This window comes from Acomys russatus, chromosome 19 (assembly GCF_903995435.1).
Source record: "Acomys russatus chromosome 19, mAcoRus1.1, whole genome shotgun sequence".
In the NCBI taxonomy this organism is placed as follows: domain Eukaryota; kingdom Metazoa; phylum Chordata; class Mammalia; order Rodentia; family Muridae; genus Acomys; species Acomys russatus.
In genome coordinates, this window is record NC_067155.1 from 58,722,109 (window position 1) to 58,741,095 (window position 18,987).

The window sequence follows — 18,987 nt, forward strand, 5'->3', positions numbered from 1 at the left end:
AGTTTTTTGGTGTCATCTCTGTTATGTGCCCAGGCCTCACAGCCGCAGGAGCCTTCTGCCTCCTCCCCTACAGTTCCGCACCACCACCCTCACCTAAGAGGAGCCTGGATTTCAAAGACCTCATAAAAAACAAAGAATGCCTTAATACCCACATTTTACATTTACCCTGTATTGGAATGATAACTATTCTGGTAGTCAGCAAGCTTTTTTTTTTTTTTTTTTAATCTCATTTTAACGTGCCTACCAGATTCTTCAAGGCTAGCATGTAACTTTTCCCTCTGTCTAGGGCCAGCAGGAAGGTGACTCTGCAGGGGCCAGGAAACTTTTCCAGCCTCCATTTAAAGATTAAGCATCTCTGGTTCGGTGGGCCATAACCAAGCCTGCCAGTGTTCCCCCCAAAATACTCCCAGGCAACACTAACAGGATGGCTTGGCTGTGTGCCAGTGAGTCCTATCTACTAAAATGGGGCCACAGCTTAGATTTAGCCCCAAGCTGTGACTATGCCTACCAATCACTCAGAAATATTAAAGGACTTTATGTTAAAAAATTAATAGTCAGCTCCAGAAAATTCCATCTAACCCACTTTCTCAGAACACACAGGGCAAAGCTGCCTAGACCCACAAGCACAAGACTGTTTGTTCCCGACTTCCCCAGAGGCTCAGCCCCTTGGGTTCAGCCACCCCAGAGCACCCACTGGCCCCACTCACTTGGGTGTGGTGGCCTCGTCTACACGGTTCCCGAGCTGAAACTCGTGGGATTTGCTCCTGTGCAGTGCCGTGAAACCAGGGATAAGGTGGATGAGCTTCCGAGAGGAAGGCGGTGGAGTCCCCGGAGGCTTCAGCTTGTTTTTTCTCCTCATGGGCGGCGTGCCAGGTGGGGTCACGGTGGTAACAATATTTGGGGTGCGAGGTGGGGTGCGGACTGCGTGCCGCTGCCGGGGCGATGGGGGCAGGGAGCGGTGGCCTGATTCCAGGGGTGGCGGCGGGCACAAGCTCTGGTAGACATCCACAGTGAGTCTGTCCACATGGGTGTACACAGGGGCCCCCGGCGTAGGGCTGGTATGACAGAAGTGCTGGACACATTTGGACTGGATCCTGGGGCTCTGGGAGAGGTGGGTGCGGATCCACGGGCTGGGCTCCGGGGGACACACAGGGTTGTTCTCCTGTGGCCCTGGCTCCGTGGTGGGCCACTGGATGATCCAGTCTTGTTTGGACAGATTCCCTCCTGAATAGGGGCAAAGGAGAAGAAAGACGCAGTAAGGGAACGGAAGGGGGTGGGCTTGCCATGGGCAGAGATCCGCCATCCTCACCTTACCACGCATGCGTCACGCCATGCGCAGCTCACATCTCAGCAAGTTACAGTCAGCATAGCGTATTTTATGCACCTTACCCAATCTGCACATTCCCTTCACACCTCAGGCCACACACCTCATGCTGTGTGCACACACACACCTCCTGCATACCTCATGTGTCGATCACCTTGCATTTAGCTCACCGCATCGTATGCACATCCCACCATAGGGACCCCACACAACACACATGTGCCATCATAGACATTGCTGCACCACTCGCCTCATCACACACACACACGTCAGACCACATCAAAGTGTATACATGTCACATCCTGTAGCAGCGCGCTCTACATTAGACCGTGCATATAGACGACACGCTCACTATGTCATATGCACAGGACCATGTGCTCATTATGCCCCACGCACATTAGTACACACAGACACTACATCACAGGCACGTGTCCAACATCTGATTACACCACTTGGCCCAGCCCACACCCCAAAGACTTGGTAAAGCAAAGCAGTCAGCCCTCGCCTTTTATGAGTCCCCACCATTCAACAGTATCGGGGTGCTCTACTTTTAAAACAATGCTTCCCGATGGGGCACATCTTAATACCTGACCCCAATATGGACCCGGACCTGATGGACAAGCAAACGCATCCCTGGAGGCCTTTCACGTGGTTACTAGGAAGGAAGCAGAGTGTGTGATATTTGGGATGAAGACGGATGGTTCATACACAAACCAGGGACGTGACACTGCTGCATCCATGCACAGAGCTCGGGTGGGTCTCCAGGGAGCACAAGGGGACAAATGTTACAGGATTCGCTCTCTGGCTCCACTTCCACAACTCTTTAGACATGGTTGGCAGATGTCAGCGTGGGGAATGAGGGGATATAAGGAAAGTGCATGTGGCTATAAAATAGCAACAGAGCCAGGCGTGGTGGCGCACGCCTTTAATCCCAGCACTCGGGAGGCAGAGGCAGGCGGATCGCTGTGAGTTCGAGGCCAGCCTTGTCTACAAAGTGAGTCTAGGACAGCCAAGGCTACACAAAGAAACCCTGTCTCAAAACAAAACAAAACAAAAAACAAAAAACAAAAAAACAAATAAAATAGCAACAGCAGAGATGCATGCAGTTCAGTATTTTGACAGTGGTGTAGACACGTGAGCCCACCTTGGCACAACATTATGAAGAGTCAAATGCATAGTCACAGGCACGCACACACCACACACACACACACACACACACACACACACACAATGCCAGACACACCTGGGCAAGATTGGACTCCATCCTTATAAATACCCTGGTTGTGATGCTATCGGGCAAGAATGCCAAGAAGCCAAGCCTTCCAGAACCTTCTGTAGTCTTTTCTTACAGCTCTATGTGGATCCACAAGTGCCCCAATGAAAACCTTCAGTTACCCCAAGCATCACAGCAAGTCCCTGTCCCAGGCATCCAAAACCAAAGCAAGCAGTTCAGTTGAGAAACTGGAGGGCTTGGGGTGAGACTTGGCGGTTGTGCTCCGGCCTAAGATGGGCAAGGCCCTGATTTTGATCCCCAGCACGACAAAAACAGGAATAGTAAAGAGGAGAGAGGGGAGGGAAGAGAGGAGGCTTCCTTGGGACCTGATAAGGCAATGTCCACCACCACCTCCCCGGAGGTCACTTGTCAGCTGGCAGAGGGGTTACCATGCCAACAGTGAAGCATGGTCCCCCAGGCTGAGGGACCAGTAGACAGAGGTCTGGGAACAGGAAGGGCTGACTTTGCTATTGTGTCAGTTAGATTTTTATGTCTTCCAGAACTCTGCCAAAAAGAACAGAGCTCATTGCAGAGGCGACCCACAATGAAGAACATGGATTGGGCTTCTCAGGTGACAGCTGAACTGAACAAAAGTAAAGACCCACTCATGAGCTGACCTTTCCCCCCTCGCTCGCTGCGTGGACAGCACAATGCAGCTCAAATCGGAAGATGCAGAGCTGGGGGTTGGGGGGACAGGGGGCTTAGTGCCATGTGGTCTTGCTTCAACCTCAGGACAGAGATGTGAGTGAAACGGTCCAGCAATGCCACAGGTTGCCATCTTAACACCAACACCCTATTTGCAAATAAAGTCTCTGCGGATGGAAGTGAGCCAAGTTCATCCTGGGTAAGGCCCTCCCTAACTAGCTGCAGTCCTACGGAGAGGAGAGGAACCAGCATGGTGCACAGAGATGCCATCCTAGGTGCCCAAGAGACAGAGGCAGAAAGGTCACAAGTACAATGTCATCCTGGGCTACACAGCAAGTTCCAGGCCACCTGGGCTGCACACCAATACCTTGTCTCAATATAGGGAAGCTATAGGAGTGGAGGGAAGATGGAGAGAGAGAGCCTGGAGGGGGTGTAGCAACAAGCCATGGGACGGGAGGGTACTAACTGTCACCCACCAGATACAGGGGAGGGAGAGGCAGGGGACAGAGGGGTTGGAGCCTGCGCTTTGCTGCTAGACTCCAAGCCCTGGAGACTGTGAGTGTGTGGGCTTGTGCTAGCTACACCCCTAGCATGGCTACCTAGGGGAAAGGTCCACGTGTGCTAAACACTGAGAAGAGTCATCGAAACTGACACATCAGGCCAGGTATGGTGGCACACACATTTAATCCCAGCCCAGAGGGGAGGTAGATCTCTGTGAGTTCCCGGCCACTCAGGGTTACATAGACGGACCCTGCCTCAAAAAGCAAACAACAACAAAAAACGTTCCTGTCTTAAATGGGGGTGGAAGCTGGGTCTGGAGAGAGGGCGCAATGTCTAAAATAGGACATTGCTGTTGTGAAAGACACAAGTTCACTCCCCAGAACCCACATAGGAGGGTCACAAGCACATGTAACTCCAGCCCCACGGGGATATGGTGCCCTCTTCTGGCCTCTGAGGGCACTTGCACTCACATGCACACACCCACACAGATACACACCTACACACACATAATTTTTTTTAAAATAACAAATAAGAAGGAAAACAATGTTTGGAAGGCAGTGGCTAGTCTGAGAGTTAGGGGTTCAGTCACCCCATCTTCCTGGAAGTGGGTCACTGCCCTATTTAATCGTGATTTGAATGAACGAGGGGACTTGATCGGAATCCCACAGTACATGAGAACCAGCACCTTCACTTTTCCCATTTATCACACAATATCCTGCTGCTGACAGCAGAGGGGGACACCCGCTGCTGCCCATGACCCCACTGGTCCTCCATGGACAGACAGACAGACAGACAGACAGACACTGGTTTCGGGGAGTCACCCCCACAAAGTATTTCTTCAAAAGTAGAGAGATAAAAAGGAAGACATTCCCCCCTCCACCCACCACATTCCCCTCCCTGGCAAATCTGCTTCCTCTCCACACCCAGAAGTCCAGGGACCCAGGAAGTGCAAAGTGTCCTTTCACTGCCCAAACTGCTCAACCAGAAGAATCGACTCGGCAACACTGAAGTGTCAGTGGCGCCTGGCTGATGGGCTGTGTGCTATCAGCAACCCCCCTCCCCACCTTTGATCCTTTTTAATAAAGTCTAAGGGGAAAAAAGGTAATTTTTCACTTTAAATAGGGAAGGTGTGGTGGCACCGGCTCCAGGGTTATTAATCGTCACCCTCGCCTCCTGTCACTCATTTCTGGGGGGGAAAAAAATCATTTTATTTCAAGTCTTGAGATGGGCGGGGAGAAGGGAATAGATTTTAAGAAATGAAAGGTCTGAGGGCTGATTAAAGGAATTTCAAGGCATGGGTTTTTTTCTTTTTTTCTTTTTGACATTCTCTGATAAGGGACTGGGAGAAATAAAAGCCACTCGAGAGGGAGAAACCGATCTTAGAATGTCTAGGCAAGTGCTTGCCTTCTTTGTCCCTCCCCCATTGAAGCCGCCCAAACAGGGAAATGCAGGGCTGAGGAGTTGTCTGGACTTGGGAGCCAGCGTCAGGCAGGAAGCAGCCCGGGAGCTGGGTGGGCTCGGTGGGCCCCACCCCCACCGTTCTAGACCTGCACACTGGAGCCTGGAACTTCCCTGGATATTCCAAAGCTCTCGGTGTTTTAATCACTCTAACTATCAGGTAAGTAGGAAGCAGAATCTGCAGGCATGCATGGCTTGAGAATAATTTCCCAGACTCGGGGTAAGTTAAAGTCTAGGAACGGCAGTTGCTAGGATTATCAGTTAAAAGAAGTCCTGATCCCTGATCCAACATGTAAAATGCTGCAAAGCCCAAAAACCTTTCCGGGGCCACCAGGAAGCACCAAGTGGAAAGTTCCATGGCAGACCCCATGTGACCAGCTACACTGCAGACATGGACATGCTAAAAATACAGCGTAAAATTATTTTCTGAGTCTACAGATGTGTCTCGGTGGGTAAAACACAAACACCAGGACCAGTCCTTGCTTGTCTTTAATTGCTCTGATCAATACCACAGCCAACCTGGGGAGGAAAGGGTTTATTTGGCTTACATATTCCCATCACAGTCCATCGCTGAGAGAAGTCAAGGCAGGAACCTGGAGGCAGGAACTGAAGCAGAGACCAAGGAGGAGCATAGCTTTCTGGCTGGCTCCCTGTGGCTTTCTCTGCTTGCTCTCTTATACCACTCACCTAGGACTTCCTGCACAGGGATGGCACCACCCACAGTGGGCTGGACCCTAAAATGTCAATCATTACTTAAGAAAGCACCCCACACACATGCTCACAGGCCAATCTCACGGAGGTGCTCTCTGTCTGTCTGTCTGTCTCTCTTTCTCTCTCTCTCTCTCTCTCTCTCTCTCTCTCTCTCTCTCTCTCTCTCTCTCTCTCTCTCTCTCTCTGAGACTCTGACAAAGTACATAAGGTAAAGAATGACGTCAAAAGACACCTGATGCCAACCACAGGCCTCTATGCTCATAGATGTGTGCACATGAATGTGTGTGTGCTCTACGAGCTGCTAGTAATACTGGGAGGTACAATCTGCTGAGTATACACTGCGACCACAGTCCTGATGGCCAAGTTCACTAAATAAGAAATGCTCAGGAGATTGTCCCAGCATGCCTCTGGGCATGTCTGCCTCACTTTTCCAGGGATGATCAGACCTAATGGCTTTGTCCCAGAGGCTGGCTTCAGCCACTGTTGGATCCTCAATCAGAATAGGCAGAGGTACCCCTGGAGCTGTGGAAGGTGGGGCCTCATTGGAGGAAAGGAGTCACTGAGAGGTGCCTTCATCCCCAGTCTCTTCTTGTCTCTCTTTCCTGGTGTCCCTGGCTGCCATGAAGTGAAGGCTCTACCCCACCTGCCATGATTCACACCCTCATGCTTACATACCAGGTAATTCACCAGCTGAGCCATCTCCTCAGACTGCCCACAGTGTTGTGCCATGGCTGCGCCACCAAGTTCAAGGTGAGCTCCGCACCCAGAAGTAAGGCTTGTCCCCATCAGTGATCGCCCTCCTTTCCCCTTTTCTCCCACCTGTGGATTTGTCCTCCCTGCATCTTTCCTATCACTGGGATTGTGCTATGTGTGGTGATTAGTGCCTGATTCACTCTGTACCATGTTAAGGGTTTATTTACACTGCAACATGGTCCTGTGCTTCCTTCCCGTGGCTGACATCAACACTGGGAGCACACCTTGTGTCTCTACTCAACGGCCGATGGACACAGCACACAGTGTTGACTTACACAGTGTTGACTTCCACGGTGTTGCGAGGAACATGCATGAACCAGTATTTGCGCAGCTGTTTCCAATGCCTTGAGCAAAATGTAGGAGTAGAATTGCTGGGCCAGGTGGCAACTCTCTTTAACCACCCAAGAAGCCACTACACATTTGTCCTGGTTGGCTGTGCCATTCTTCATTCCCATCCACTGCATGCAGTGGTTCTCATTTTTCCCTGTCCTTTTATTACTGGTTTCATTATTATCATCACCACCAGCAGCAGCAGCAGCAGCATCATCATCATCATCACCATTACTACCATCATCATTGTCATTACTACCATCACCACCATCATCAGCATCACCACCATCATCATCACCATCACTACCGTCACCACCATCATCACCATCATCACCGTCATCACCATCATCATCATCACCATCACCATTTCCATCCTGGTGGGTGTTCAGCAAAGCATGTTTATCGGTGGCCACAGTTGAGACGCTGTGTGTTGACTGTGGTCCGGGCTCCTTCCTGCCTTCCCTTCCCCTTCCACCTCACTTCATTACACTCTCATTACAATCCTGTGAGAAAATTAAAGCCCTGAGAAACATCATTTGGCCAAGGCTGAGATCCCACTTCATCCATGGGGTCTGGTGGCAGAGCCTGTTTCTTGGTTGTGACACTATATCCGCCATGCAGAGTCAATCCCCTCAGCTTGAAGGATTAAATGTCCAAAATGGGAAACCTACTTTCCATTGGCGTTAGTGTGTTTCCACTGCGGAGCCAGGATGTGTGTTCTCAACCTTCCTGATGCTGCAATTCTTGAACACAGTTCCTCATGCTGCGGTGACCCCAACCATAAAATTATTTCATTGCTACTCCATAACTGTAATTCTGCTACTGCAATGAATCATACATAGTATAATATATTTGGAGATAGATGGCTGTCAAATGCAATCCACAGGTAGAGAACTGATGCTCTAAGGAGTAACCTCATTACATCTAGAAAAGGCTTGACACATCCATCCTCATCCACCCCCACTCATTCACACCTATTCCCACCCATCCTCACCTCTCCTTACCCATCACCACCCATACCGCTCATCCTCATCCATCTCCACCCATCCCCACCCATCTTCATCCATTACCTTATCCATCCCTACCCACCCCCACACATCCTCACCCATTCACACCCATCCCCATCCATTCACACCCATCCCCATCCATTCACACCCACCCTCACCCATTCACACCCATCCATTCACACCCATCCCCACCCATTCACACCCATCCCCACCCATTCACACCCACCCTCACCCATTCACACCCACCTTCACCCATTCACACCCATCCCCACCCATTCACACTCATCCTTACCCATTCACACCCACCCCACTCACCCTCACCTATGGGGAAGGCATGGCGGTAGGAAAGTGTACTAACTGCTCACATTCACAGTCAGGAAGCAGAGAGAAATAAACACTGGTGCTTGGCCCACTTTTTCCTTTTTATTCAGTCCAGGATCTATGCTTAGGGGGAGCGGTCCTCTCATCTCAGTTAACACAACCTAGGTAACTTCACAGGGGCATGCCCACAGGCTTGTCTCCTTGGTGGTTTGAGCTCCTGTCACGTTGATGGTCAATATGAACCATCATACATATTCTAAAAGCCACAACATGTAGTAGTAGAGTGTGGCCTCGCTCCATCTCACTTGGGAGCATGTACACCAAAGGACTGGAGTGTTCTGCCACTCGGTATATGCAACTCTTGATTTGGGATGATAAATACATTTCAGAAACTTGGTGAGTTCATGCGTATGGAATCCACAAAGCGTGGGAATTAACTCTCCTCACCTGTATTGGTTTGTCATCCATCTTGCCGGCTGGAATCCTGATCAAGACAGGTTACCTCAGCTAAGGTGCCGCCACAGCCCTGCCCAGGGCCTGCCACTCAGAGTTGCCGTTAGCATTGGCTTATACTTATTTGTTTGCATATAGTTTATACTTCTTTGTCTCAATGTATGAGTCATATCTTGTTTCAATCGATATTTGACAAGTGATTCAAATGGCTGACTTGAAAGAGCCTCAGATTCAAGTTGTCACAATGCTACTGTCGTTTGCACCATGATCCTTAAGGGTGGGGATATAGGCCATGACCCACACAGATGCCCTGGGTAAGGCCATGCGCTACATGGACCGCTGGCACCTACAGACCCACACGGAATGTCAACAGGGGCTTCCATACCCCATGGGCACCGCGGGCAGAGACTCCCTCCTCGCCATCACCATTTCACAGAGAAACTGGTTCTAACTGTCACTCTTAGCAAGCGCCACACATGAGCTCTTTTCTTTCCTTACGCTGTCAAGAATGTTGGCCTTTTCACTTACAGAAGGGGCTTCAAGGCTCCTCTTTGGCACGTCCACTGCAACAGCATCACCACGTTTATGCTTTAGGGGTAAATCTCATTCGGTACCAAAAGTGACTTGCCTAAAACTACCACAACATGCCCACAGCTGACTGGACAAGCAAGAGAGCGTCTACATAAAGAATGGGAGGGTAGCATATACGGTGTGGACACTCCAGCAGGATCAGTACACTAACAGGGCTGAGTGACTAACGAGAGCGTAACATCACATTGCGGTCACTCCAACAGAGGGTCAGAAGATTAACAGGACCCCTAAATGAGTAATGTGAGGGCAATATATGCAGCACAGACACCTCAAGATTCGATCAAACAACCAAGAGAGCATCTGAGTAAGAGGGGGGTAGCATACGCAGTGTGCACCCATCGCACAGAGGGACTCTCCCTGTCCCAGACAGGCAGAGCCGGTTGGCTCAAGGCTTCTCCATGTTACTCAGAATAATGTGTGATATAAAACCCATAGATGGTTTGAGGATTTTTTTTTTTACATCGAACGTTTTTGACTGTGGATCACTAAAACTGCAAAACACAGACCTGTAGTTGAAGGGGTCACGTGTGCTAGAGACGGCAGGATGGTGTCTAGATTTTGACTCTGCCTCCATTGGCTTCCATCGTAAAGACAGCTGTGCCTTTCTCCACGCTCAGCTCTCCCAGGACAGGCTACCACACGGGTCTTGAGGTAGGGATGTGAGGGCAGAGACAATGGAGTCCTGCCCAGCCCAGCCCCCATGAGAACCACAGAATAAAAGCCATGGCAGGAGGAGCCAGGCTAGGAAAGGCTGACCTCTGAGACAGGGATGATTCCAGAAAGCTCTGTCATTCTAACACTGCCTCCCTTGAGTGACAGGCGTTATATTAGTTCTCGAACTGCTCGTGTCTGTGGATTCCAGGGAGCTAAAGGCAACGTTAGAAGGCCCTGGGTGCCTCAAGGCTCGCTATTTTTATCTCTAGATGAGCGACGTTGGGAGAGGCTTTCCAACCCCCTTCGTCTTCCAGCTGAGTGCCTCACAGCTTCTGCAGGGCCCTACCTGCCCTCACGGCTCAGTTTCCCCCCACAGACAGCCTCAGCAAAGGCTTCCCAGACTGGTGTGCCAGGAGGTCAGTGTGTTTATTCGCACTGTCTCCACACAAAGCCAGAAAGGAATGGAGGCGACTCCAAGGTGAGGGTTTTGGGTAAATTTTGACATGTTTAATCCCCGTCATCTACAGCAGACCCCAGATTGAGCCCCTATCCAGATAAGGTCTTTCTGGGGACACAGAACCTAATAGGACCAGAGATATGGGTTTGGATCCCAGAGGTTGAACTCTGGCTTCTACACACACATACACACACATGCACATGCGCATACACACACACACACACACACACACACACACACACACACACGCATACGTGCATGCACACGGGCCACATGGGCACACATGCGCCCCAGAAAGGAAGAAACCTCTGGCACCCAGCACAACACAGATGACTCTGGAAAACCACATGCTGGGCCAGCAAAATGGCTCAGTGGGTAAAGGTGTTTGCTGCAAAAGCCTAGTGACCTAAGTTCAATTTCTGGAACCTACATAAAGGTGAGAGGAGAGAACCAGCTCCACACAATGTCATGGCATATGTGCTCCACCTCAGCAAAATGGTAATAATAGCTTCTTTTAAGAAAAAAAAAACAGTGTGTTTAGGGAACAACACAGACACGTATTACATATGTCTGCTTGAGCAAAACATCTGGGACAGCCAAATGTACAAAATGGACTTTGTTCTGCCTAGGAGCAGTGCTGGGACTAATTTGCACTGGGTGTACTGACACATACCTGGAGTCCCAGGGCTTAGGGGGTAGAGGCAAGAGGATTAGGAATTCAGGGCTATCCTCAGCTACACAGTAAGTTGGAGGCTAGCCCGGGCAACATAAAAACCTGTCTCAAAAAGAAAAAAGGAAGCAAGAAAAAAATTAAAATGGGGTTGTTTCTGGTTTTGATGATGGAAATTTTCCAGAGAGATGGGGGAGACAATTTCCCAATGTGACTGCACTTTCTGTTGCTGAATTCACTCAGATTGGTTAAGATGACATGTTCCATTATGTATTTTTATGGCCATAGGAATACTTGTCAGTTGGATTTGACTTTTTAAAAATATATATAACCACTAAAACATCTAAGATGACATAAGCAGAGTCGTGATCTTTCATCGAACACAGGCTGTCTAGACCCAGAAGAGGCAGCAGAAAGCAGGAAATCCCACATTAATTAGTTACAATGTCACTGATCAGAAGTGGAGACCGTCTCCCTGGGAAGATCCACAGGCGCCGGGACTGGAGGGTGAGTGACAGTTAATTAGGAAAAGAAGAAAGAACAAGTGTCCAACCCGGAGCCAACATGCCCAAGGATGTGACAGGCTGGAGAAAAACCTGGGGGCCCCGGGGCCCAGAGCACAGACAGCAGGGGAGTCAAAGGATTGGACCATGGGGACCCACAGGCCAATGTGATAAAGACCCAACCAAAGATGGTGCCAGCTGCCACCCAAAATCACCCAACCCCACTTGCCTGTGAGTGGCAAACCTACCATACCTACGCTCAGACCTCTAACCCCTGGAGGTCAGAGGTCACATCCTGGGACTTCCTGTCTGCTCCGGATATCACAGGCCCAGGCACAAATTGACACTAGCTCCAGTGGGAGGAGCTTTACACAAGCAGGTTCCCAGCCGCCACTCTCTCCCAGCTCCCCACCCGCTGCTGGGGCCCCCACTCCCCACCCACTGAGCTTCACCTCAAAGGCTATATTTAGAACTTCGCCCCCCGGAGCCCAGAGATAAAGAACAAATGTGTCTTTAAGAGTATCCCTCTGGGCTCAAAAAATAATTAAGCCTCTTTGACTGATAAAAATCAGAGTGGGGCAGAACTACGCATGCAGAATTCGGCAACACAAATGTCACTGTCCACATAATTCCGTCCTGAGTGACTAGCCCTAAGGGTGGCCTGATACAAGAGTTATGGGACCACATTTGGATGGGTCCATGAGAGCCATTGTATGTGTACCCCCAAGAGTCCAAATGCTGGGGTTGTGTTACTCAGAGGTAGGGCTTTGAAAGACATTAATGTCTCCCTTCCTGGAGACCCCTTTGTTAAAGGATAGATAGGGAGGTGGGCTAAGGGATGAGGCCTAAAGAGATCTTCAGGTCACAGGGGAACACTCTCCATGAATATTTTGGGGTTTCAGTTTCTCCCTCTCGCTATTGCTTTCTGGAGTGAGTAGTTTCTGCTTTGCCACAGGCTCCCATGGCAACGTGGTGCCTCACAAAGAGTCTAAAAGTAACATGCCTGGCCCTTGACCCAGGCATTTGTTACAGTAATAGAAAACTGACTGGCAACACTGGCAGTAACTGGGATCACGGGAGGTCACGTGACAGGAATAGTGGCTCCCTAAGACGAGACCTGAGCTTGCACGGCACATCCTCTGCCATGTTGTAACACAGCAGCCTCTACCAGAGGCACACAGACACGCGATGTGTCCGGATGCCCCAGCCTTCAGAACAAATGTCTTCTCACCAGAGCGAAGTGGCCGGGAATTGGATCCCCGGCCTCACACATACTAGTGTTTCTCATACGTAGCAAGACTCAAGACCAATCCAGATGGAATCTCCTATTCTGTACACTACAGAGATGGGTGGGGGTGGGGCACCCTCTGGGGGATGCCAAAGGAGGCAAAAGCATCCAGTGAGGAGAGGAGCCTCACTCAACCCTTGCAGTGATGCCTGGCAGGCACAGACATCTGTTTTACAAGTGAGTATAGTAACAGAAGGGGGGAGGGGGGAAATGCTAGTGTACTCCCCACTGACAATCAACTGAGCGAGATCTGCTGTTTTTAAAGATCCAGTGAACAGGCCCTGCTGGTCCAAGCACATCACTCCAACTATCTGGGATGCTGAGGCAGGAGGATGAGAAACTCAAGATCTTCCTGAGCTACAGAGGGAGTTCAAGGCCAGCTCTGAGTAAACTACTGAATTCTTGAATGTGACACTGATGTATTCTGGTGCCCCTTGTAGGGTTTCTTTAATGTGTTTCCCATGCACACCAGGGTGTCTCACCATGGAAACTGGCCTCTGAAAACAGGGTAAGAGAACTGGGCATGGTGGCACACACCTGCCATTCAGCTCTTAGGACACTGAAGGCAGTGGGGCCATACATTAGAGGCCAGCCTAGGCTACATAGGAAAACCCTCTCTTGAGATACTAAAAAATAGTAAGAAGGGGAAGGATGAGACTGGCATACATCTGCTGAGGAAAACGTGAGCTGAGCCAGGCTGTACCCAGAGACATCAAAGGCAAGTGTATGTGTCCCCAAGTGCTGTGTAACAAGCATCCCTGATAGAGTTGGTTTCACTGTCTTCAACTATCACTGTGATACCCTGGTTGTCAGAAGTTCACAGTGGGTCTTACCAATAGCACCCAGGTGCCAACAGGGTATGTTCCTGCTAGAAGGACTTAGAGACAGGTTATCTTCTCGCCCTGCACAGCATTTAAGGCCAGCCATCCCCACACCTCGGACAAGCATCTCCCAAGCTCTCTCTGTCTGCCACCTGCCCTCCATCCAGCTTTAGAAGGTCCATGCAATCCCCTCTCCTAAGATGCTACATGAACTACAACTGTAAGGTCTCTCTGCTCTGTAAAACGATGTGAGTAACGAGATGGGTGCTGGCAAAATGGTTTCCGTAGGTAGAGGCACTCACCACTAAGCCTGATGACCTGAGTTTGGTTCCTGAGACCCACATGGTGGATAAAGGGAACTCACTACTGAAAGTCATCCTCAGACCTCTGCATGTGCTGTAATTGGGGGGAGAGGTTCTCCCTACCATAGCAAGGAAATGCTCCCCAGCCCCAACTTCTCATCTGTAAAATGGGGTTGATGACTTCCAGTTGACTAGAGGGCAACGCTAAGGCTGTTTACTCCCTCCTAGAGGGAAGGAGGAGGCTCCGGAAACTCACAAGTCTCAGGGTTCCTCCCTGGATTCTATGAGTCATAAACCATGGCTGGGGTGCAAGGAGACTCTTCGGTGGAAATGCCCTCAAGTTGTGCACTGGCTTCCAGAGATGCAGCCGGTTGTCTCGAGTCATCACCCAAGCTGTGGTGGGCGGGCTTTTCTTCTGTCAATAAGCAGATCCTCTAGACTCCTGTAAGAAACGTCAGTGACCTCACTGGTCCACGGATGGAAGGACGGAAGCACTCCTTTAGTCTGTCATTGGCTTCTCTATGTGAGGTAACTAGAAAGCCATGTGACTGCAGCCCTGAGGAGCAGGAAAGAGGTGGAAAACATGCACCTTTCCCTTCACTCATCTCCAAGACTTACCCAAACCAGCCCAGTATCTTTGAGAGCCAAGTTGTCCACACTGCAGGTCCAAGCTTGGCGGTAGGTGTAGGTGGGGGGGGGGGGGGTAAGATATTACCTCCCACCCCAGCTCTGACAGGGTGGGGGGTGTAGCACCACTGTTTATATTAAAGTGGAAAATAGATTCCCACCCCTGATGTGACCATAATGGGATCTTCAGGGACAGCTCCATCGCTGGGTCTCGGAGCCATTTGACTGATAATTACACTCTGAGGCCTGAATTGACAAATCGCCCACACCTCCTAATTATGGGATGTTTACCTGACCTATTTGATGATTATAAATTCACACAAAAATGTTTTCATTCCTGAAGCAATTGCAGGCAAAACGATGCCCCCTCTCCCTCCCTCCAGGGACTGCCAGACAATGTAGGGAGTTAAGCCATAACAAGCCCATGTCAGAGTGATTTATTGGGCATAAAAGCAAGGAGGGAGAAGGACCTGAGTTCCCTTCATTAGCTGCACCCTGGGGAGGGAGCTGCAGTCGGTTCTGAGCCAGGATCCTTCTGTGGAGGGGTAGAGTTCAAAGCCAGAGAGATCAGAGTTCCAACAGTACACCACGGCCTTCAAACAAGGTGTGGGCATGTCTCCCACGCTCTCCACCCTCGCACAAAGGAGCACGTTAAATGAGCCGAATGCCCAACCCCGGGCCACAGAGTCAGAAGCATGAGCTGAGCTACACAGCAAGACCCTGTCTCATAACGGAGAACCAAGGGCCAGCGAGATGGCTCAGCCAGCAAAGGAGCTTGTCAACAACCCTGAGTTCAATCTGTATGGTGGAAGGAGAGAACTGACTCCCTCAAGGGGTCCTCTGGCCTTGTTCTTACACCACAGCATGCTTACACAAATGGATGGATGGATGGATGGATGGGTAGATGGGTAGATGGGTAGATGGGTAGATGGATGGATGGATGGATAGATGGATGGATGGATGGATGGGTAGATGGGTAGATGGATGGATGGATAGATGGGTAGATGGATGGATGGTTGGGTGAATGGATGGATGGGTGGATAGATGAATGGATGGATGGATGGATGGATGGATGGATGGATGGGTAGATGGGTAGATGGATGGATGGATAGATGGGTAGATGGATGGATGGTTGGGTGAATGGATGGATGGGTGGATAGATGAATGGATGGATGGATGGATGGATGGGTAGATGGGTAGATGGATGGATGGATAGATGGGTAGATGGATGGATGGTTGGGTGAATGGATGGATGGGTGGATAGATGAATGGATGGATGGATGGATGGATGGATGGGTAGATGGGTAGATGGATGGATGGATAGATGGGTAGATGGATGGATGGTTGGGTGAATGGATGGATGGGTGGATAGATGAATGGATGGATGGATGGATGGATGGATGGGTAGATGGGTAGATGGATGGATGGATAGATGGGTAGATGGATGGATGGATGGATGGTTGGGTGAATGGATGGATGGTGGATAGATGGATGGGTGGGTGGGTGGATGGATGGATAGATGGATGAATGGTTGGATGGATAGGTGGATGGGTGGGTGGATAGATGGATAGATATGTAGGTAGGTATATAGGTACATACATACATACATACATACATACATACATACATACATACATAGATGCAATCAGTTAATTAAGACTCTGCAGGCTCTGGTTTAGTACTCATGGCCAGTCCATGAAGTCTGGCTCATCTTCATTAGCATTTTACCAGAGAAGCAGGGATTCCAGCTGACCAATGTCACAGCTGCTGGGCAGTGGCAGAGCTGCATCCACAGCCCCTACCTCAGCCCAGCATTCTCATCCCACTGCACCAGGACTCTGGCATACTGCATTCTCGGGGCCAACTCCCTCAATTCATACAAACTGGGACTTCTGGACTCGGCTTGTCATGTTCTGCATGGTTGCCTTTAGGCTACAGTGGCAGACACGCAGCTTCATGAAGCAGCCTAGGCGGTCTTCACAGCCTGAGCCGCTGACTATGTAGCTCACTGAGCAAGTGTGAGCACCTGAGCCGGATGCCCAGAGCACATGTGAAGAAGCTGGTGGTGTGGGGTACACCTGTAACCCCAGCTCTGAGGAGACAAGACAGGAGGATGCCTGAGGCCCACTGGCCAGCCAGATGGGCCAAATCGGTGAGCCTCAGGCAGGTGAGAGACCTGATCCCAAAACTAGACAAAGTTCCTCAAGACAGCTTCTGCCAGCAAGTTCACAGACCAGTGGAAGATCCTCCCCCACGTGTTCAGGAAAAGGCCCTCAAAATAATAATGATGCTTATTGCCACTGTGTTAGCATGGCTGTTCTCATCGCACTAATTTTTGACCATCTTTACCTTCCTGAGCGAGACAAAGAAATATTCCCAGCCACCCCCGCTGAGGAGCCAGGCTTTGGGATAACAAGTCTTGTTTCTGCAGTAAATCAGGACCCTTCAACATGTTTAATAATATTGTAACGCTTTCCAAGCTTCTAGGTTCCTAATGAGAATTGAAAGTACAGCCATATCCTTCAAGACGTTCTTCTGAAAACACACACTGTCTCTCCTGTCACACAACGAGTGTCTAGAGAGCCAGCCGGGAAAGGCTGTTATTATTTCCTGACAGTGGCCGTGGGCGAGAATGCTCATACACGAGGCCCTGACACCCACAGCCAGCCAGCATCCTCAGAAGCAACAGAAAACTCCCGGGACCTGAGTAGGGACAATGCGTTCTAGAGTTTGCAAGACAGGCCAGGCTATGCAGGCCAGGCTGGCCTCGGACTCACAATCCCCCTGCCTCAACCTGCCAAGTTAACACTCAATGCTGAAGCCAAGAATGTTTGAACCGGGGTGACATTGGTCAACCGCCCCCAAGATAAACGGCATTTCAAGAAAAGGGGAAAGACACCTGAAGGCAAGCTGGGGTTCCTTGTCTAAGGACACACACACATATATAAACACATGTACAAGCTGGGTGTGGTGGCACTTGCCTTTAATCCCAGCACTTGGGAGGCAGAGGTAGGTGGATCGCTGTGAGCTCGAGGCTAGCCTGGTCTACAAAGTGAGTTTAGGACAGCCAAAGCTACACAGAGAAACTTGTCTCGAAAAACCAAACCAAAACAAAATAAAACAAAAAAACCCACACATGTATATACATGCACACATGCATAAACATTAATAAATATGCATACATGCATACACATGTATGTACACATAAGCACATATGCATGTGTACACATATAAATACATGCGCATGCACACACATAAACACATGCATACATGCATAGACATATGTACACATAAAAATACATAAACACACATTTAAACAAAAATGCCTATGTTCATGCACATGTTAGTCATTACATACGTGCATACATGTACGCACGCACACGCACACACACACACACACACCTTTTTAAGGACGCGCACACAGACACACACACACACACCTTTTTAAGGACGCGCACACAGACACACACACACACCTTTTTAAGGACGCGCACACAGACACACACACACACCTTTTTAAGGACGCGCACACAGACACACACACACACCTTTTTAAGGACGCGCACACAGACACACACACACACACCTTTTTAAGGACGCGCACACAGACACACACACACACACCTTTTTAAGGACGCGCACACAGACACACACACACACACCTTTTTAAGGACGCGCACACAGACACACACACACCTTTTTAAGGACGCGCACACAGACACACAGACACACACACCTTTTTAAGGACGCGCACACAGACACACACACACACACCTTTTTAAGGACGCGCACACAGACACACACACACACACACACACACACACCTTTTTAAGGACTACCCTCACTGTGCAGAACTTGAACTTAGTGTGACCTGGGTCGACCTTGGATATCTTGGGGAGGAGGAGCAGCTGGATGAGGGGGACAGAGGAAGGGCCCAAACTCTGAGGCCCACACGCTAAGCATAGCCAAGCCCCTCCCTGCTAGGAGTCTGAAAGCAGGGACGAGGAAACCATTTGTTTCACAGAGCGAATGCTGGGGTAAATGAAGCAAGCCGAGCTGTATGGTAACTGCCTGGGAGCTCTGTACAGTCTGGACCTCGGGATGAGATATACCGACTTCCTGGAATTTTAGCTACTGGCTGAGGGACCAGCACCACATGGGGGCTGAGCTACAGATGCAGAATCGTGGGCCAACCTGAGACCTGGTAAGCGGGGATCCCCGTAAGAACATGATCCCAGGTAGTCTAGGAGTACAGTGAGTGTTGGACGCTCTGGAGTGTGTGTGTGTATGTATGTATGTGT

The 18,987-nt window shown here is 50.0% G+C and overlaps 1 protein-coding gene across 1 annotated transcript in view; it reads right to left on the bottom strand.

Annotated features, from left to right (window-relative positions):
- The window catches only part of Ksr2 (kinase suppressor of ras 2), a 333,604-nt gene that overhangs the window by 201,837 nt on the left and 112,780 nt on the right, over nucleotides 1–18,987 (bottom strand). The window contains exon 4 of the mRNA XM_051161630.1: nucleotides 708–1,224. Within this exon, the coding sequence (XP_051017587.1) occupies nucleotides 708–1,224 (517 nt within the window). The remainder of the gene's footprint in view (nucleotides 1–707; nucleotides 1,225–18,987) is intronic.